The sequence below is a fragment of the Danio rerio genome, chromosome 23 (genome assembly GCF_049306965.1).
Source record: "Danio rerio strain Tuebingen ecotype United States chromosome 23, GRCz12tu, whole genome shotgun sequence".
Lineage (NCBI taxonomy): Eukaryota > Metazoa > Chordata > Actinopteri > Cypriniformes > Danionidae > Danio > Danio rerio.
In genome coordinates, this window is record NC_133198.1 from 38376463 (window position 1) to 38394807 (window position 18345).

The 18345-nt window shown below is 36.6% G+C and overlaps 1 protein-coding gene across 7 annotated transcripts in view; it reads right to left on the minus strand.

Moving 5' to 3' along the window:
* Positions 1 to 18345, minus strand: part of cpne9 (copine family member IX) — a 111698-nt gene that overhangs the window by 21427 nt on the left and 71926 nt on the right. For all 7 annotated transcript variants that reach the window (XR_012398644.1, XR_012398647.1, XR_012398646.1 and 4 more), the window contains 7 exons: positions 14462 to 14525; positions 11404 to 11507; positions 7844 to 7948; positions 5444 to 5485; positions 5169 to 5244; positions 2315 to 2368; positions 2140 to 2201 (listed from right to left, as the gene is read on the minus strand). Coding sequence is in view for 3 of the 7 variants with exons in the window: in XM_068216931.2 (XP_068073032.1) it covers positions 2140 to 2201; positions 2315 to 2368; positions 5169 to 5244; positions 5444 to 5485; positions 7844 to 7948; positions 11404 to 11507; positions 14462 to 14525 (507 nt within the window). In the remaining 4 variants the exon portion in view is untranslated. The remainder of the gene's footprint in view (positions 1 to 2139; positions 2202 to 2314; positions 2369 to 5168; positions 5245 to 5443; positions 5486 to 7843; positions 7949 to 11403; positions 11508 to 14461; positions 14526 to 18345) is intronic.

The window sequence follows — 18345 nt, forward strand, 5'->3', positions numbered from 1 at the left end:
TATATATACATACATACACACACACACATTTATGGTTAGGGTTATAAGGATTATTTTTTATCCCTCTTTTATGTTGGCAAAAACATAAGTTTACTTCAGATATTTCTTTCAAAACAGAATATTCTGTACCGCAAAAAAGCCTTCTCCTCACTTGTGATAATGACAATGAAAGCCAAGCTTTTGGTCTATGCTGTACCCAAAAAAAATAAAATCACCCAGGTGATGACAACTAAATATTACGATTATAACATTGTGTTAGTGGCCAGTGGGGTGAAACAACGTCATTGTTCAGAATTAACCACGTGATGAAGACGACCTAATATTGTATTTAATGCAATTTTCTTCCTGTAAACTGTATATAACTATATAACTATAACTATATATATATATAACGCTGCAAATTACTGTAAATTGACTGTACTCTATATTAACTGCAAAACTGATAAGACTGATTAAATAAAAGACAAATTAACTAAATGTATGTGCTATTGTTTCATTAGTATTTTAATTTAATATTTTTCTTTATATGATATTTATTATAATGTAATTTTGTTCAGATTATAATATATACTATAAATACTAACTATACTATAGTGATCTGCATTTAACAACCTGAACAAATCAGTTCTCTCTCTCTCTCTCTCTCTCGATTTGATCAAAAATGTAAATGAGGCCTTCCGATTAACAGTCCAGTGGACCCTAGCAACAGCCTAGAAACCACTCAGCAACTACCCTACCCTAGCAACTACCTAGGAATGCCTTAGCAACATCTTAGCAACCGCCTAGCAACCACTTCTCAACCGCTGTGCTTCCTGCCAACTGCCTTTGAGTCCCCGGCACAGTCACGTTGGCTTTCTCAAGCCAACATCAAAGTTCGTCAACGAACTTTAGGTTCTAGTTAATATTAATATTATTATTACTTTGATTATTATTAGTGGTGTTGGTTAATTTTACATCATTTTTATATCAATTTTATTTTAATGTGCAATTTCTATCTGTGAATCTGTATCAATTAATCTTTTTGTATTTATTAATATCTCATAAATATTTAACAAAAATAATTTATAAAACAAAATCATTTAGTGGGCTCCAATATAATAGCGAGGAAGTGTCAATGCAATAAATGCTATACAGTAAAAAAAAAAAAAAGATCAATTAGCCATGACAACATATGTTTTTAGTTAGTTTTAGTAACTTATTAAAATTTATTCATAATCTAACTTAAGTTTTTTAAGTTACGCAAGTTGTTTTAAGTCATTTTTACATAATACAAGTTCAATGTGGTTCATGTGATTCAGCTTAATAATTTAAGGCAAACAGTATTGCACAGTGTACAAACTACAAAAAACTGAAGTATAAAACTTCAACAAAAAAAACTAAGCTATTTATTTTTCAATAGTCTACAGAACAAATCACTGTTATACAATAACTTAACCTGCCTAGTTAACCTAATTAATCTAGGTAAGCCTTTAAATGTCACTTAAGCTATATAGAAGTGTCTTGAAAAATATCTAGTCAAATATTATTTACTATCATCAAGGCAAAGATGAAATAAATCAGTTATTAGAAATGAGTTATTAAAACTATTATGTTTAGAAATGTGTTAAAAAACATCTTCTCTCCGTTAAACAGAAAAAAAACAGGGGGCTTAATATTTGAGGGGGGCTAATTCTGACTTCAACTGTATATTCTGCTGAGGCAACCACTAATAAATAAGGAACTAAGCCAAAGGAAAATGAATAGATGAATATATAGTTATGGTACTAAAATATAATAAACCTGATCTACAAAACTATTGAACAATCACTTGCTTTGGCCTAGAATAACCAGAGCGAATGCGAAATAAAAATCCAAGAGTAGATTTGATTAACACTTTCACCCCAGGAAGTATCAGTATTCAACACACACGCACGCATGCACACGGTAAAAGCCTGGAGAAAATGAATGGTAAGTGAACTGTCCTGAACGCTCAATGACAATAAGATCCACTCTGCTTCATAGCTGTTGTCTTGAAATGCACGGCAATCAGATCAACTCTCCGTAATTCCACAAAAGCTTCACACGCAGCTGCTCTCTAAGCTGTAAATCTGCATCGTTCTCCAGCCTAATTTATCCAGGGACTTTTAAAGGGCCACTCACCCGCCCCGAATGAAGTCCACAAAGGTGTACTCCGATTCCACTTTGAAGGACAAAAGTGTTACCTAGAGAGAGTGGAGGGGAAAAAAAGAGACGAAGAGGAGGGGAGATAATGGAAGTCATTATGAAAATAAATCAGGAGAAGAGAGCGCTTGACAGGTAATTCATTCACACGTACCGTGCCGGAGTTGACATATTTCTTTTTCCTGCCTTTCTTCTTAGGATTCAGGACCTGAGAGAAACATAAAGAAAGCCGTCAAGCATGGCTGAAAGGAATGTGACATACCGCTCAAGCATCCGCATATGTTTTTCTTATTTTTATGAAATGTTTTTGGCACTTGATGAATGCAGCCCACGTTGTCGTCCAATCACTTATTTTTGGAGGCATCAGAGGAACGTTTTCTGAATAATAGAGATCTTAGATAAACTGTTCAATTGATCCTAGCGTGGAAGAAGCAGCTGGTTATCAACACATTGCATGCCTGCATACGCCTGTTGGGCTGCTTTCAACTTCTCTGCTGTATTTAACATTGAAAAATCCGCTAGTTGTGTTTTAATGTTTATATTTATCTGTTTGCTTAATATTCAGAATACTGTAGTAAATATGTTATGACTAAAAGTAGATATTTAGCTGCGCTTTCACTTTTCTGAACCATCATCATGGTATACATTATAAACAAAATAAAATAAAATAAGTAAATAAATAAATTAATAAATAAATAAATAAAACAAAATGAAATGAAATAAAAAATATTTAATTAATTAATTAAAAACTAAATAAAAATAATAAAATAAAATGAAATAAATGAATAATAAATAAATAAATACACTACGCACGATGGGGAAGTGGGTTGCACGTTCGCCTCACAGCAAGAAGGTCGCTGGTTCGAGCCTCAGCTGGGTCAGTTGGCTTTTCTGTGTGGAGTTTGCATGTTCTCCCCATGCTGGCGTGGGTTTCATCCGGGTGCTCCGCTTTCCCCCACAAGTCCAAAGACATGTGGTAAAGGTGAATTGGGTAAGCTAAATTGTCTGTAGTGTATGTGTGTGAATGAGTGTGTATTGATGTTTCCCAGTGAGGGGTTGCAACTGGAAGGGCATCCGCTGCGTAAAACATATGCTGGATCGGTTCAAGTCGGCGGTTCATTACGCTGTGGCGACCCCAGATTAATTAAGTGACTAAGCCGAAAAGAAATTGAATGTATAAAATAATATAAAATCTGTCTATCTCAAACAGACAGAAACCGGAGCACCCGGAGGAAACCCAAGCGATCACGTGGAGAACACTATGCCACCGTGTCGATTTTATTTTATTTATTTCATGCTTCAGAAAATGTTAAACTAATAACAATATTTTAATACTGTATATTATATAAAATAGATAGTATATTAGTATATATAGTATATTATATAAAATATTATATAAAATAGAATTTTATCCAGCCAGACAGACAGGTAGACAGACCTGGGGCATCATGTACGAAGACTTGTGTTGAATTCATACTAAAACATTGCGTACGGAAAAAAGCTGTAAATGTGCGTACGCAGTAAAAAATTCAGATGTATGAAACACGTATATTCTCTTTGTACATCTGACTTAACATAAAACTGAGCGCACGTGCGCGAGCGCAAAACCCCTCCCTGCCTACTCCCCCTAAAAAATACAGTAAAGACTCTACTTTGGCAAAACCAAAAGAAAAAGTAATGGCAAAAGCAAGCAAGAAGAGAAATTTTGAACAGAATGTGAATTGGAGGTGCTCCTTTCATAGATAGACCGGAGAAAAACTGTTATTTGCAAGTTTGTCCTCCAGAATTAATAGCAAAAGAAAAAAAATAGAGTGGGAGAGTTTAGCTAACGCGGTTAACGCAGTGAGGTCTGAACATCGCACTGTGAGTGAATGAAAATAGAAATGGAAATTTAAAATAGAATAAAATAGAAAATAGAAATGTAAAGGTGTAAAATTTTGTAGTGTCTATTAAGGCTAAGTGCAAATAGCACACCTCGTTGAAATGAGCTAGTTGAGTGATTCCCAACCATCACCATTTGACTGACAGAAACAACATAACGAGAGCAACTATCAGCAGCATGAGTGGTGTAGCTCGTAAAGCGCATGGCAACATGTTTTGCCACGTTCGATCATGAACTCGGTTCGAATCCAGAGTCTGATGCACTCATTCTTTTTTTTCCCTCACTACCTATCAGATTTTGCCTACTCTTCATCGCAAGGAAGACAAGTAGGAATCTTGCATCACATATTATTTGCACATCTATTGAATGGAAATGTTTCAGATTCCCATATGCAAATAGATGGCACCTTTATTGCAATTTGCGTGCAGTCGATCGCTCAGATTACATTGGGAAAACTGGCGATCGCTGCAAATTCCGCTTTAATGTTGGCTGGTCAACTGTATGGTATGGAAACCTTATATACCTGCTAGACATGCGGATGATCCCGTCATATACAGCTGCCATTGCACGGCTCAAAGACACTTTGTAGTGTTCAATTTAATATAATTGCTTCTAGGAGTCGCCAATGGAAATAAAACAAACACACACAAGAAATGCACATACACCAGACATGAAGTTGGCATGGACCAACGCACATTCTCACGTCCATTTCATCATTGGTAAATCCAAACGTGAGCATGAAATCTGGCGTACGCAAAGGTTTTGTGCGTACGCAGCGTTGATACATAAGGCCAGGTATTTAGTTGTACTTTAACACTTTCTGAAGCATCATATTTTTTAATCAAATAAAATGAACTATAAATTAAACAAAACTAAACTAAATTAAATTATATGAAAAAGAAAATAAATAAAAAAAATCAAAGACTTAAATTAAAATAAATAAAATCTATGTTTCTGTCTATGTCTATGTTTTTTCTATAGAAAAAATATCTCAATAAAAAATCATTTTTAATACCTATTAGTTGCAAGCCTCGTTTTTTTTTTACCCTTTTCCTTTCCATTTAGAAAAGTCAAAGTAAGTGCAAAAAAAAACAAAACAATAATGTGTAAAAAAAGTGTGTTTTACCTCATAAACATTGAACTGGCTCTGTCCGCGAGAAAGCTCTCTGTAGCTGGTGGTAAACTCCCCGATGAAATCATGACTGAAGAAAAATGAAAGCATTTATTTGACCGAGGAGCATTTAATGACCGCTGCACGAGCACGCTGACAAGAAATGATTTTGGCTAATGGAAATTTGACTTGGACTTCTTGTTGTTACTCTGGATAATTGATGCATTCGTAAACACGATATTTATTACCAACAAGGGAAACGAAGACAAGCCATGAAAAATAAAACGTACCTTCCGTCTCTGTCCCAGTCGTAAACATCAACCTTCACCGTTCTGGAGAGATTACAAACAAATCAAAGCGCACAGCAAGTCAATATCTAAAATTAAGAGCAGACAGCCTGAATTTTCTCAAAAGGTCAGAGTATGTCGGGCAGCCTGGTGAGTCCACAGAGCCGGCCCAAAATAAAGCCCACGTCCTGGCTCCGGCTGACTGCTGGGATTATTGGGACTGCCACAGTCACACAGCTGCTTTAAACACCTTAGACACCAGAGCACAAGACTGAGGGGATTTAACGGTGCAAGAAAAAATCACGTCCTTTCAAAATATCCCAAATGTTTGGAGATAATAAAACAAATGCACTGGCTGTCAGAAAATGCACACAAGAATCTAATGCATGGATCAACTCTGCATCTTTACCAAATTGAATTTCAGTCACAATTTGCAATAAAGTTTCATTAGTTAATGTTAATTAATGTATTTACTAACATGAACAATACATTTATTACAGTATTAGCGCATGTAAGTTATTAAAAATCCAGTTGTTCATTATTAGTTTGAGTTAGTTCACTAATGTTGCATTAAATAATGTTAACAAGCATGAAATTGGATCTTACTAATGCATTGGCAAATTGCAAACTTTGATTTGATTATATTATATACAATGGAAGTCAATCGTTTTCAGCGTTCTTCACAATCTTCTTTTGTGGTCAGCAAAACAAAGAAACACGTAAAGGTTTGAAACCACTTGAGTTGAATGAACAACTAGTAAATATTAAGGATGTCTAGATCCGATGATCGGATCGGCCCAATCAGAATTGGACGTTACCTCCCGATCAGGACTCGAATATATACCGTATATATATTTATTTTCATCATTTTTTAACACATCTATAGTTATGTGGTGGCACAGAGTTAGAGGCCTTTCTTGACTTCACACAGAAACAGCAATGTGTGCCACGTGACATCATTGTTGCAGTTATGCTATTGGTTAAATGTCGGCAAAGTAGAACATGAAGGTAGCTTGAAGCGGAAAGCGTCAGTATGTCTGCGGTCTAGAGGTATTATAAAGTTGATGCCTACACAACATCGCCACAGCAAACTGTGAGACATGTAAAGTTGGGATTGCCTGCTGGGTATTTTAAGTTGAGGGGCTGTTTGTCTTTTTATATTGTATATTGTACCACAGCCATATCACCCTCCAGCTCAAGACCGGTCACTCACTGATGCTAAGCAGGGCTGAGCCTGGTCAGTACCTGGATGGGAGACCACATGGGAAAACTAGGTTGCTGTTGGAAGTGCTGTTAGAGTGGCCAGCAGGGGGCGCTCAACCTGTGGTCTGTGTGAGTCCTAATGCCCGGGTAAAAGTAAAGGGGACACTATACTGTCAGTGGGCGCCGTCTTTCGGATGAAACGTTAAACCGAGGTCCTGACTCTCTGTGGTCATTAAAAAAATCCCATGGCACTTCTCGTAAGAGTAGATGTGTAACCCCGGTGTCCTGGCCAAAGTCCCTCAATCTGCCCTTGCGATCATGGCCTCCCAATCATCCCCATCCACCGAATTGACTGTATCACTGTCTCTTCACTCCACCAACAGCTGGTGTGTGGTGAGCGCACTGGCGCCGTTGTCCTGTGGCTGCCGTCGCATCATCCAGGTGGATGCTGCACAGTGGTGGTGGTGTGGGGAAACCCTCCTCATGAATGTGAAGCGCTTAGGGTGTATGGCCATACACAATAAATGTGCTATATAAATACACATTACATTACATATTATTTTATATTCACTGTTGCACTAAAGTCCAGAAGTGAAGAACTGATGTTATTTATTACTTTACTGTTGAAGCTACCTCACAGAAGAACTCTAGAGATGGTTGTGTGTGAAAATCCCAGTAGATCAGCAGTTTCTGCAATACTCAGACCAGCCCGCCTGGCACCAACAACCATGCCATGTTCAAACTCTCTTAAATCACCTCTCTTCCCCATTCTGATGCTCGGTTTAAATATATATATATATATAAGTGATACACACGAATAGAAATAAAACTATATAAAAATTGCTACATAGATTTATAAATATCATTTGTAGCATTTACATATATATTTATATTTTATATATCTAAATATAAATAAACAATTTCTCAAATATTTGCATGCATATATATGTTTTTTGTATACATAATATGCACAGCACACACATACTGTGCTGTATATTACTGTATGTCAAAACAAACTTATTTTGGATGCGATTAATCCTGATTAATTTTCCAGCACTTATATATATATATACATAGAGAGACCAGCATCATGTAGTAAGGTAAATCCAGTTAGTAATTAGTATACCTTAATTAATATATACTAAAATTAGTATTAGCAGTTTTAAGGGAGAGATGTAGCAAGGTTTATAAGATCCTCACCTGTCATAGTCTCCATTACAGAGCGCTCGCACCGGGATGGTGAAGGGCTGCCACGCAGGGTTCAAAGTATTCTTTATCACCTCTGTTTTGTGACAGATAGTGAACCTACAAAAGAGGCAAATCAAAAAGGAAATCTCACTTAAGGGCTTGTTTTGACACCTGCATGCTTTTCTTTGAAGGAATATGCTTGAAAGAGTGAACACCGACCCGTTACAGCACAATATCAATAAAAGTGGTTACATCAAGAGCAGCTCATGGTGGGCATGAAGAGGCTCTTGGGTTTCAAACACTACCATAACACCCTCTCTCGGTCAGTCGAGCTACACTCAGGGGTAATTGTACTGTATGCTTTATGGGATTTCATGTTCGGCTTGGACATTTTAAAGAGATAGTTCATCCCAAAACGAATATGCCTGTCATCATTTACTCACCCTCCATTTGTTTCAAACATAAAAGACAATATAGAGGAAGGAAAATTTCTGGTGACAAATCATTGATGGTGACCATTGATTGTAATTTTTTCCTACTGTGAATGTCAGTGGTAATCATCAGCTGTTTGGTTTGCAACATTTTCCCAAGTATCTTCTTTTTGTGTTGCAAAGAAGAAACTCGCACAGGTTTGGAGAGAGGGTAAATGATAACAGAATTTTCATTTTGGGTTAAATAGTTAACACCACACCTTAACCAGGCACAAATATATAATTCATTCCATGTTTTACCCTGAATAAAACCATGCAAACAAGTCAATCAGCACAGTTTTGAACTGGACTTTTCAGCAAATAAATAAGATTTATAATAAACCTCAACAAATGTGACTGGCTAAGATTTTCTTGCTGCAAACAAGAACAGTGAACAATCAATAAAAAGAAAACAATTACTGTACCATGTCTCAACCTGTTGCAAACCCATAGGACTTGCACTATTCTTAGAAAAAAACATCTTTAAATGAAACCTGAGGAGTTTCTGTAGCTGCATTAAAGATTCAGATACCCAAGACTTAAAGTGATCCCCAAAAATAAAGATGTACTCACTATCTGCTCACTCTCAAGTGGTTATAAACCATTATGAGTTTCCTTTTTCTATTAAACACAACATTTTGAAGAAAGTTGACTTCCATAAAAGGAAAAAACAAATACATTGGAAGTCGATGGTTACAGGATTCTAGCTTTCTCCAAACAGGTTTGAAAAGAGCAAAGGATGAGTAAACTGACAGAATTTCCTGTTTCAAATACATAGCTTCAGTTATGTTTTGTTGGACGTTTCAGATGAAAAATACACTAGAGGGTGCTGTGTTAAATTTTTCTAATCAAAAATACATCACATTTTGTTGTACAATTTAGATACACTTCCTAGTTCTACAAAGGAAAGATGGGGGTTGTCGTAAAGATCACATTCATTCTACACTGTAAAAACAAAATCTGTTATTTTACGGTAAACTTCTGTAATTTAATGTCTGTTATTTTACAGCAAATTCCTATAATTTATTTGCTGTTTTTAAGGTAAATTTTGGTGATTTAATGATTGGTTTTTTACAGTAAATTACTGTAATGTAATGTCTGTTATTTTACGATAAATTTCTGTAATTTAATTGCTGTTATTTTATGGTACATTTCTGTAATGTATTTGCTGTTTTTAGGGTAAATTTGTGGTTGTTATTTTACAGTAAATTACTGTAATGTAATGTCTGTTATTTTACGGTAAATTTCTGTAATTTAATGTCTGTTTTTTAGGGCAAATTTCAGTAAATTAATGGCTGTTATTTTACGGTAAATTTCTGTAAATTAATATCTGTTTTTTAGGGCAAATTTCAGTAAATTAATGGCTGTTATTTTACGGTAAATTTCTGTAATTTCATTGCTGTTATTTTACAGTAAATTCCTGTAATTTAACTTCTGATTTTACAGCAAATTTCTGTAATTTAATTGCTGTTATTTTATGGCAAATTTCAGTAATTTAATATTTGTTATTTTATGGCAAATTTCAGTAATTTAATATTTGTTATTTTACTATAAATATCAGTAATTTAATGTCTGTTATTTTGCTGTAAATTTCAGTAATTTAATGTCTGTTATTTTACTGTAAATTTCAGTAATTTAATGTCTGTTATTTTACTGTAAATTTTAGTAATTTAATGTCTGTTATTTTACGGTAAATTTCAGTAATTTAATGTCTGTTATTTTACGGTAAATTTCAGTAATTTAATGTCTGTTATTTTACTTTTTTCCGGCACACCAGCTGCCGGAAATAAACAGTAAAATCACAGATTTCTTTTACAGTGTAGTTTCTTCTTATCAGTGTCATTGTAGTGTGCAACATTATTGAAAGTGATGTGCATAAGCGTGCCTTATACTGACATTGTAAGTGTAAGTGTGCTTAAGTATAAGCGTGCCCTATACTGATTGAACCATTAAAGGCATATGGCCTGTTTTGATACGGCCCAGGACCATTGCTGTTTATTTATCTAAGACAGGGGTGCACAAACTTTATATCTTATCTTTATGTAAAGGGCCAAAAAGTTGATTGAGGGCTATGGGCCGAAGGTTAACATACCTACCTGTATTAAATAATTGTGTCCATAAGTAATTTTCTAATATTAAAAATAACTACAAAATATAGATTTAAATTATCAAAGATCCGCCTCAACCACCTCCCCATTAATCTCCCTCTCTTCTCAGATGGGATGGTGGGCCAAATCAAAGACCTAGTTTGGGCGTCTCTGATCTAAGGACGGTCAGCTGTAGGCCATTGTCGGTCTGTCAGGCAGTGTCAGTCTGGCTAGATGGTTTGGTGTGTTTTACACATCACCTCTTGTCAGGTTAACGTCAGATCAAGTTGGCCCAATTCAACAGGTAGAACTGGTGTTGGATGTTGGCGTGGGTTTACTCCGGATGCTCCGGTTTCCCCCACAGTCTTGCACTCTAGGTGAATTGAATAAACTAAATTGGCAGTAGTTTGAGTGTGAATACAAGTGTGTATGGATGTTTCCCAGTAATGGGCATCCGCTGTGTAAAATATATGTTGGGTAAGTTGGCGGTTCATTCCGCTGTGGCGACTCATGATAAATAAGGGACTAAGCCTTAGAAAAATTCATGACTGAATAAAACCCATCCATGGTAAGTGACAATTAATGTGAAAATTATACAAAATGCTGCTTTGTTTATACTTTGCATGTGAGTAATGGCAGTTATGGTTTAAACTTGCCACCGCTCTAGTTTTAGTCAGCTTTCTTCCATTTGGTGTGTTCACGGGCAGCTTTTTGGTGGACATAAGCCAACTCTAGTCGACAACACACTTGGCTAGTTGTTTGGTTTTAAAAAAATCTTATTTAGTGTTAGATAAATGAACTAAAGTGTCAAGTGTTTAAAACAAAATGAGAGTAAGTACAGTAATCATGACAGAATTTTTATTTTTGGGAGAACTAACCCTTTAAATAAAATTGAATTATTTGGGTTACCTGAAAAAAACCTGCCTGTAGCATCATGCCTGGTTAGGACACATGGTTAAGACAATTTCTATTTATAACAGCCAGCAAAAAGAAGACGTATAACCCTCATACTCACGTGCCGTCTTCATTGCTGCGGTAAAACACCAGAAAGGGATCAGACTTCCCAAAGAAATCCTTCTTATCCAGCTTGTTAGCGCACAACTGCATGGTCGCAATGTCCTGATATAAAACACTTTGATTACTTGAGGACAAATGGGAATAGAATATTCCTAAAGCTAGCAAAAACAAATAGCACTCGCAAACAAAGCAAACAAAGTACACGCGCCCCTGACTCCAGAGTCTTCAATACTATCACGATCACATCCAACAATGCCTTTTAATCGGCGGCCTCTGTTAACATCTCAGGAGTTCAGGACACAACAAAGGCAAAAATACTAGGACAAGAAATCAATTCCACAGAGAGGACACACACTCGTGTTAGAGGAGAACGGCAATTGGCTCATACATATTAATGGCGAGCGAAGGTCTCTGGTGTTTAGCTATTTATTGGCGCCGTTCTCTTCAGAATAGCCGATCTCTAGGGAGACCCTCAAGTCCGGGAGGGAAGTTGCACATGCAACAGATTTAATTGGGTCTTGATAGAGAGAACGTCTAGGGAGCACTCGAAGAACTACAGTGCGGGTGTCAATGGACAGAAAGCTCATCTGCCTTTTAAAACGGGCTCCGTCTCTCTTGGGGAGGCTGAAGCTGTATTTGAGGTGAACTGTCACGGCTTTCTGCCAAACAGCCGCTGTAGCTACATGCGATTACAAGGACACAGAGGGACAAAATTGAATATATATACATAATCTGTGCCATCTGAAATGATATTTGTGAGCTTTATGGACTGGCCCAAGGCACTGTGGTGATCAGATTGTGAGTGGAATGATGGAAAAGTTTTTAAGAACCGGGTATTGCTACACTTAACGGATTCTTGCAGATTTGCATTGATTGTCGTATGTCTGGAAGGTTGCAGGATTAAATGTGAGTGGGAGAATCTCATAAATTCCCCCAATCCATGTAAAAAGTTTTTGTTGCTCATTGAGGCAGTATTTGCAGAACTATTAAGCGCATTTACGCCACCAATTCTCTCCATAAATAAAGATCATCTGTGTACCACTCTAAAGTTTGGGGTCAGAAAAGTATTTGAGGATTTTTGAAACTACTCAACAATATTACATTTACTTGATTAAGATTTAATAAAAGATGAATAACTTTTTTATTCTTTTTAAAAAGAAATGTATTTGAAAATATAATAAAGGGCACCTATGATAAAAATCATCTTTTGCAAGCTGTTTGGACAGATCTGTGTGTAAGTATAGTGTGTCCACAGTCATGGGGTGATATAAACATGAAGTCTCTTTTTAAATTTCCTGATGTTAAAGTAAGCTCCAAATCCCTCCAGTTTTGAGGCCCATCGCAATGGGAAGTAGGAGTGCGGTTTCCCCGCCCACCGAATTGATTGACAGACGTGTATTAACATGTTTCCTTAGTAACGTGTATAATCATATCCTCAGGACAGGATATGTGAAAAGCAACTGGGATTAAGAAACTGATTAAGAAACTATGTGTGTTGTTTGCGCGCAAATTTTATAACGATATTGTGTGTGACTCATCGTTGCAGAAAGGCTTGAATTAACTCCATAACAATTACATCACATAATAGTTGGGAAAGTTCATAATGTAGTAAGGAAGATCTGCTTTATTCTTGTCTGTCACTGTGCTGTTTATCTACATGAAGGCTACACGCACATGGGAACGGTGGGTAGGGAGAACCAGCTTTTTTGCATTAAAGGCACAGGCAACAAAAAAAGCTACATTATCCAAACATCTAACATTTTACAGATTTACAAAGGTACAATAAATAATCTGATAGGTATTTTGAGCTGAATCGTTACGGACACATTCTGGAGACACAAAAGACTTATATTAAATCTTGAAAAAGGGATAAAATAAGTACCCTTTAAAGTATTGTTGTCTTCTGTCAAACAGTACAGATACAGATTATTTTCATCAATGGTGAGAAATGTTTAAGATGAGCTTAATATATTTTTAAAAACCATTAAATATTTCTTAAGCATTTATTCTGTACAGAATGTTCAAATCTACATTTGCTAACAGATAGATTGGGCTACTTATTGGAATTATGAGAGATGTCGACCCGACTCTATTTAATTGGATGAACATTTTTTTGTTTTATGCCCAAAATATAAAAAAAACATAAATACATTTAGATCATTTACTTCAATCATTACTATTAGACTGTGAAGAGATTTTCAACCTGCACAACAAAAAATGCTTCTGAAGACAATCACCTACTGCACCTTTAAGATATGGCCTTTTTAATATGCACTTATAAAGTAAATTTTCTGCATTACTATTCAAAGCCTTAATCTTAGTAACTATTAATAAGCAGCAAATTAGAAGTTTATTTAGCTAAAAGTCTTAGTTATTGCAAGAATTGTACCTTAAAATATAGTTTGACCAAAAAAAGTCTTACTGACCTCAAACGCTTAAAATGATAGCAAATAAACATAGATTTCTGTAATTTTGTTTCACCATATCTATTTTTTCTATAACGTTTTAATTAATTGAACAGTAAATTAAAACACTCTACAGTAAAGTATGAGGTGAACAGCAGCTCATTTGTATTTAAAGACACAAAAACAGTATGCTTTAACTTCAACCTCCAAAAAACTGTTGTAATAAATGATCTGTGAGGTAATTTAGGAAGAACATTTGCCTAAAATACTTGTAAAAAGATCACAATGACACTCCTTTTCCTTTAGATTTAGATGGAAAATGAATGGTGATGAAACAAAACCTGTGCTTGACAGCTTTCATAACATTTGCTGCAGAGCAACTACAGAGAGATCCATGATGGATTAAGATGGTATATCCAGATATTAATTCGCTTCTCCTGTCTCTCTCTACCTAATCTTAGCAATAAAAGAAAAAGCGTACTTCACCTCTGATATTTAAATACAATGCCTGAGGCAGTCAGCTTGATGAAAGACTGTGTGTGTGTGTGTGTGTGTGTGTGTGTGTGTGTGTGTGTGTGTGTGTGTGTGTGTGTGTGTGTGTGTGTGTGTGTGTGTGTGTGTGTGTGTGTGCGCGCATAGTTTTATACTGACCCGGCAATTGCTGAGTTCCTCGGCTGTGAAGATAATGTTCCCGCATTTCTTCCCAGGAATGCCCCTTGAGAAAAGACAGATAAACGCTTTTAAACTTTCAATAAAATGTGGGGTAACGTTTTTTTTAAAGACGAGAGTTCAAGTCAACCCCTCATGAAGTTACACAGTTATAAGCGCACCGCGAGCCCACTCAAAATCCGAACAAATAAGACGACTCCATTTTTTGTGTGCTTTTCACAGGGTTGCTGAAGCGCTTTTTTTGCTGCTAAGAGCTTTCTGCGGAACAATTCGATTGCACTAGCGGTAATGGTGGGCCACTTCAGCTGCTGAATAGCCCACATCGAACCTCTGAAAAGAACATGATTCACCTGAAAAGAGGGAAAGTGTAGGGAATGAGGAAGAAAAGGTGAGGAGGGTTAGCTGGAAAAAAAGATTAAAGGCTGAGCACAGAAAGACTGATGGAGGGAGAGAGAGAGAGAGAGAGAGAGAGAGAGAGAGAGAGAGAGAGAGAGAGAGTGAGAGAAAGCAGTGAAAATTAAGTGAGAGAACATTATAGACACAAAGAAAAATGCATATGGATATCGAAAGTTTATCTTGAAGGATGTTCACTTGTCATTTGATTTTTTGGTAGGTGGAAATATTTAGGAGTGAAAATGTAGAGATTTGTTGTGTATGATGAATTGATTGGTTTGTAAAAAAAATACTGTAAGCGGGCTTGGTAATGTTGACTGAATTCAATTACACTATAATTTCAAACATTTCTCTCTTGAAAATAAAATGTACTTAATTATCACTCAGAGAAAATCTCAAGAAATTTTTTTGTTTTCTAATTTTAGTTTGACTTTTGTTCCAATTTTAGTAAACAGAGAATAAAACAACACTATGGTATAATTGTCATGCCCGTGCTCTCAAAACAGCAACCCGTGCCCTGGAACGTAAATGGAAAAAAACTAACTCAGAAGCTTTTAGAATTGCGGACAAAGACAGTATGTCCAGCTATAGGAGGGCTCTAAAATCTGCCAGGGCTGAGCACCTCCACAAACTGATAGAAAATAATCATAACAATCCCAGATTTTTATTTAACATCATTGTTAAATTAACAAATAATCGGTCATCTTTGGAAAAAAAATAGAACTTCCGGGAGACTAGGGATGTCTAGACCTCATGCCCTACTCATAATTCTCTCTTCATATAGCTGTATGACTATTACATATCCATAATTCATAGTGATATATCCAGGCTCGGATTGTAACGCTTTCTCACTACAATCGATCTGCTCTAAAGTTCGTTTCAATTGAGCCGAGACCACCTCATTCAAGTGATCTCGGACCGATTGTTTTGGCGCGGATCCGAGCACGATTGCTGGATTCACATTTGCCAAACAAACCACACCAACTGGGCAAACAAGACAGATTCCGAAACAAAGGTCTAGGTATGAATGCACCCTAAGGGTGCTTTCACATCTGTGGTTCAGTTCATTTGGTCCAGACTAAGAGCAACAAAGGATCTATTGTAGCATTTTCCTGCCATTTTTTTTTCACACCACACTGATTGCTTTGGTCCTAACCTGTTAAAAAAAGAACCAAAATGCAGTCATGTGACAAAATCCACATCACTCATTGGCCAGATGTTATCCCTGTTCATAGTATACTATATAGTTTGTATACATCACTTTAGGCAAACTATACATTTCGAAAAAGAAGCACTAATGTGGCTAAACAACAATGTTTTAATGGATTGCAATCGGCGAAGGCACATCGCAAGTCACTTCAGGAGGAGGCGTGAATTAATTTAGCTAAACTGCAACATGGACATTTTCCGGAAATATTGCCAATGATCCATCAGGTAATGTTTTTCCCCTCTCTCTCTCTCTCTCTCTCTCTCTCTCTCTCTCTCTCTCTGTTTAAAGTTGTTGGTAAAGAGCTGTCAAATTGTTTTCATATTTATATTTACTTATACTCCACAAACCATAAGATGGAACAGCGCATAAGACTACGGCTGCTGGATTATTCCAAAACCATGCAATACTTTTCGCGGTTGGGTCTGTTATAGTTCGGATCATGTTCTCACTACAAACGAACCACTCCAGCGTTCGTCTGACAGTGTCCTAAGACCACGTCGTTATGGAGGTCTCGGTATGCTTTTTGGTCCGCTTTTACCAAGTGTGATTGCTACATTTACACCTGTTCAAAAGAACCACACCAAGAGGAAAAACTCTAGTGTGATTTAACAGAACTAAATAATGCAGGTTTGAAAACACCTAGGTCAAAGTAAAATGAATGAATCACTAAACGACAGAATTTTGGGAAACACACCCCTGACTGATTTGTGAAAACAAAGTACAGAAAAATAAGTAACAGGCAAAAATCTAAACTCAACAGAAAAAAACTTTAAAGATACAGAGCTTATGTATTTATATAGAGTTATTTTACTACACCTTGACCAAAGACAAAAAATTTTCCCCTTTAGCATAACATGAAGCAATGAATCATTTAAAAATAGGCCCGGGAACATCAATTAAGATGTCAGAAAGCCTCACTTTTGTTTTCAAGCTGACTCTAAGTGAGACTTATATGCAAAAAAAACACATTTGACGGCATTTGCTGGAGTCTGTTCAGCCTAAGATATTTGTCATAAAATTACAAAACGACATGATTGATTCCAGCTCCTAAGATTTGTCTCCATGGCCACAGACTTGCTTTCATCAATGTAAATCCCCATTCTAAGCGGCCTCATGCCATCTTGGCATTTGATTGGCTTAAATGGGATTCCTATGGGAACGAATTTTAGTACAAAAGCTGAATGGCAGGTTAGCCTGATACTTTAGTAGAGCCTTTGACCCTCTATCCATTCACACACACACACGTATACGTGCATAAACTGCCAATGCTATGCACACATTCACCTGCTGACCACCTGCAAGGGGGAAATCCTGTTAAAGCCCAATGATGCCAGGCAGGAATTTGGAGTGAAGGACATCTAAGACAGGCAAGCGTCCCACCACGCTTCTCATCTCCCCCCTCCTGAGACACATGTCAGATCCAGACATGCAGGTAAGATTCACTGAGGCGGATCTGCCATGGAGAAGGCTAGAGGTGGCATGGAGGCTGAAAATGACTCTTTGCAGTGGGAAGTGTTTTATCGAGTTACCTTCAGCTGGATGAGCTGAAATGAACGCAATTATATTATCGTGTTTTTTTTTTTATAAGCCTGTTGGTCGATATTACTTGCAAATGGTGCAATACAGGGAATTAATAAAAGAAATGTGAATGTTTTGTGATGGCGACGTTCAATATGTGCTATTTAAACACATTTTATAAACACACACACACACACACACACACACACACACACACACACACACACACACACACACACACACACACACACACACACACACACACACACACACACACAGAAATAAACTGCTTAGAGAGGTCTTGATTTTCATGTAAACTAATATTTTAATTTAATTTCTTCTTTTGTCGCAGGGTGGATTACTGTAATGGACTCCTCACTGGCCTTCCCAAAAAAGACCACACAGTTGCAGCTCATCCACAACGCTGCTGCCAGGATTCTGACCAGAACCAGGTAATCAGAGCACATCACACCTGTCCTCAGGTCTTTACACTGGCTCCTAGTTACATTATTTAAGTATTATTATTATACAACTATTATTATTTGTCTACAAATCACTAAATGGTCTAGGACCTTGATACATTACAGATATGCTCACGGAACACAAACCTAAAGATCTGAATGATCTGTTAGGATCAAATAAAGCAGGGTGAATCGGCCTTCAGCTATTACGCTCACTGGTCCTAGAATAAGCTTCCAGAAATGATCAGATGAGCTCCAACATTAGACACGTTCAAATCAAGACT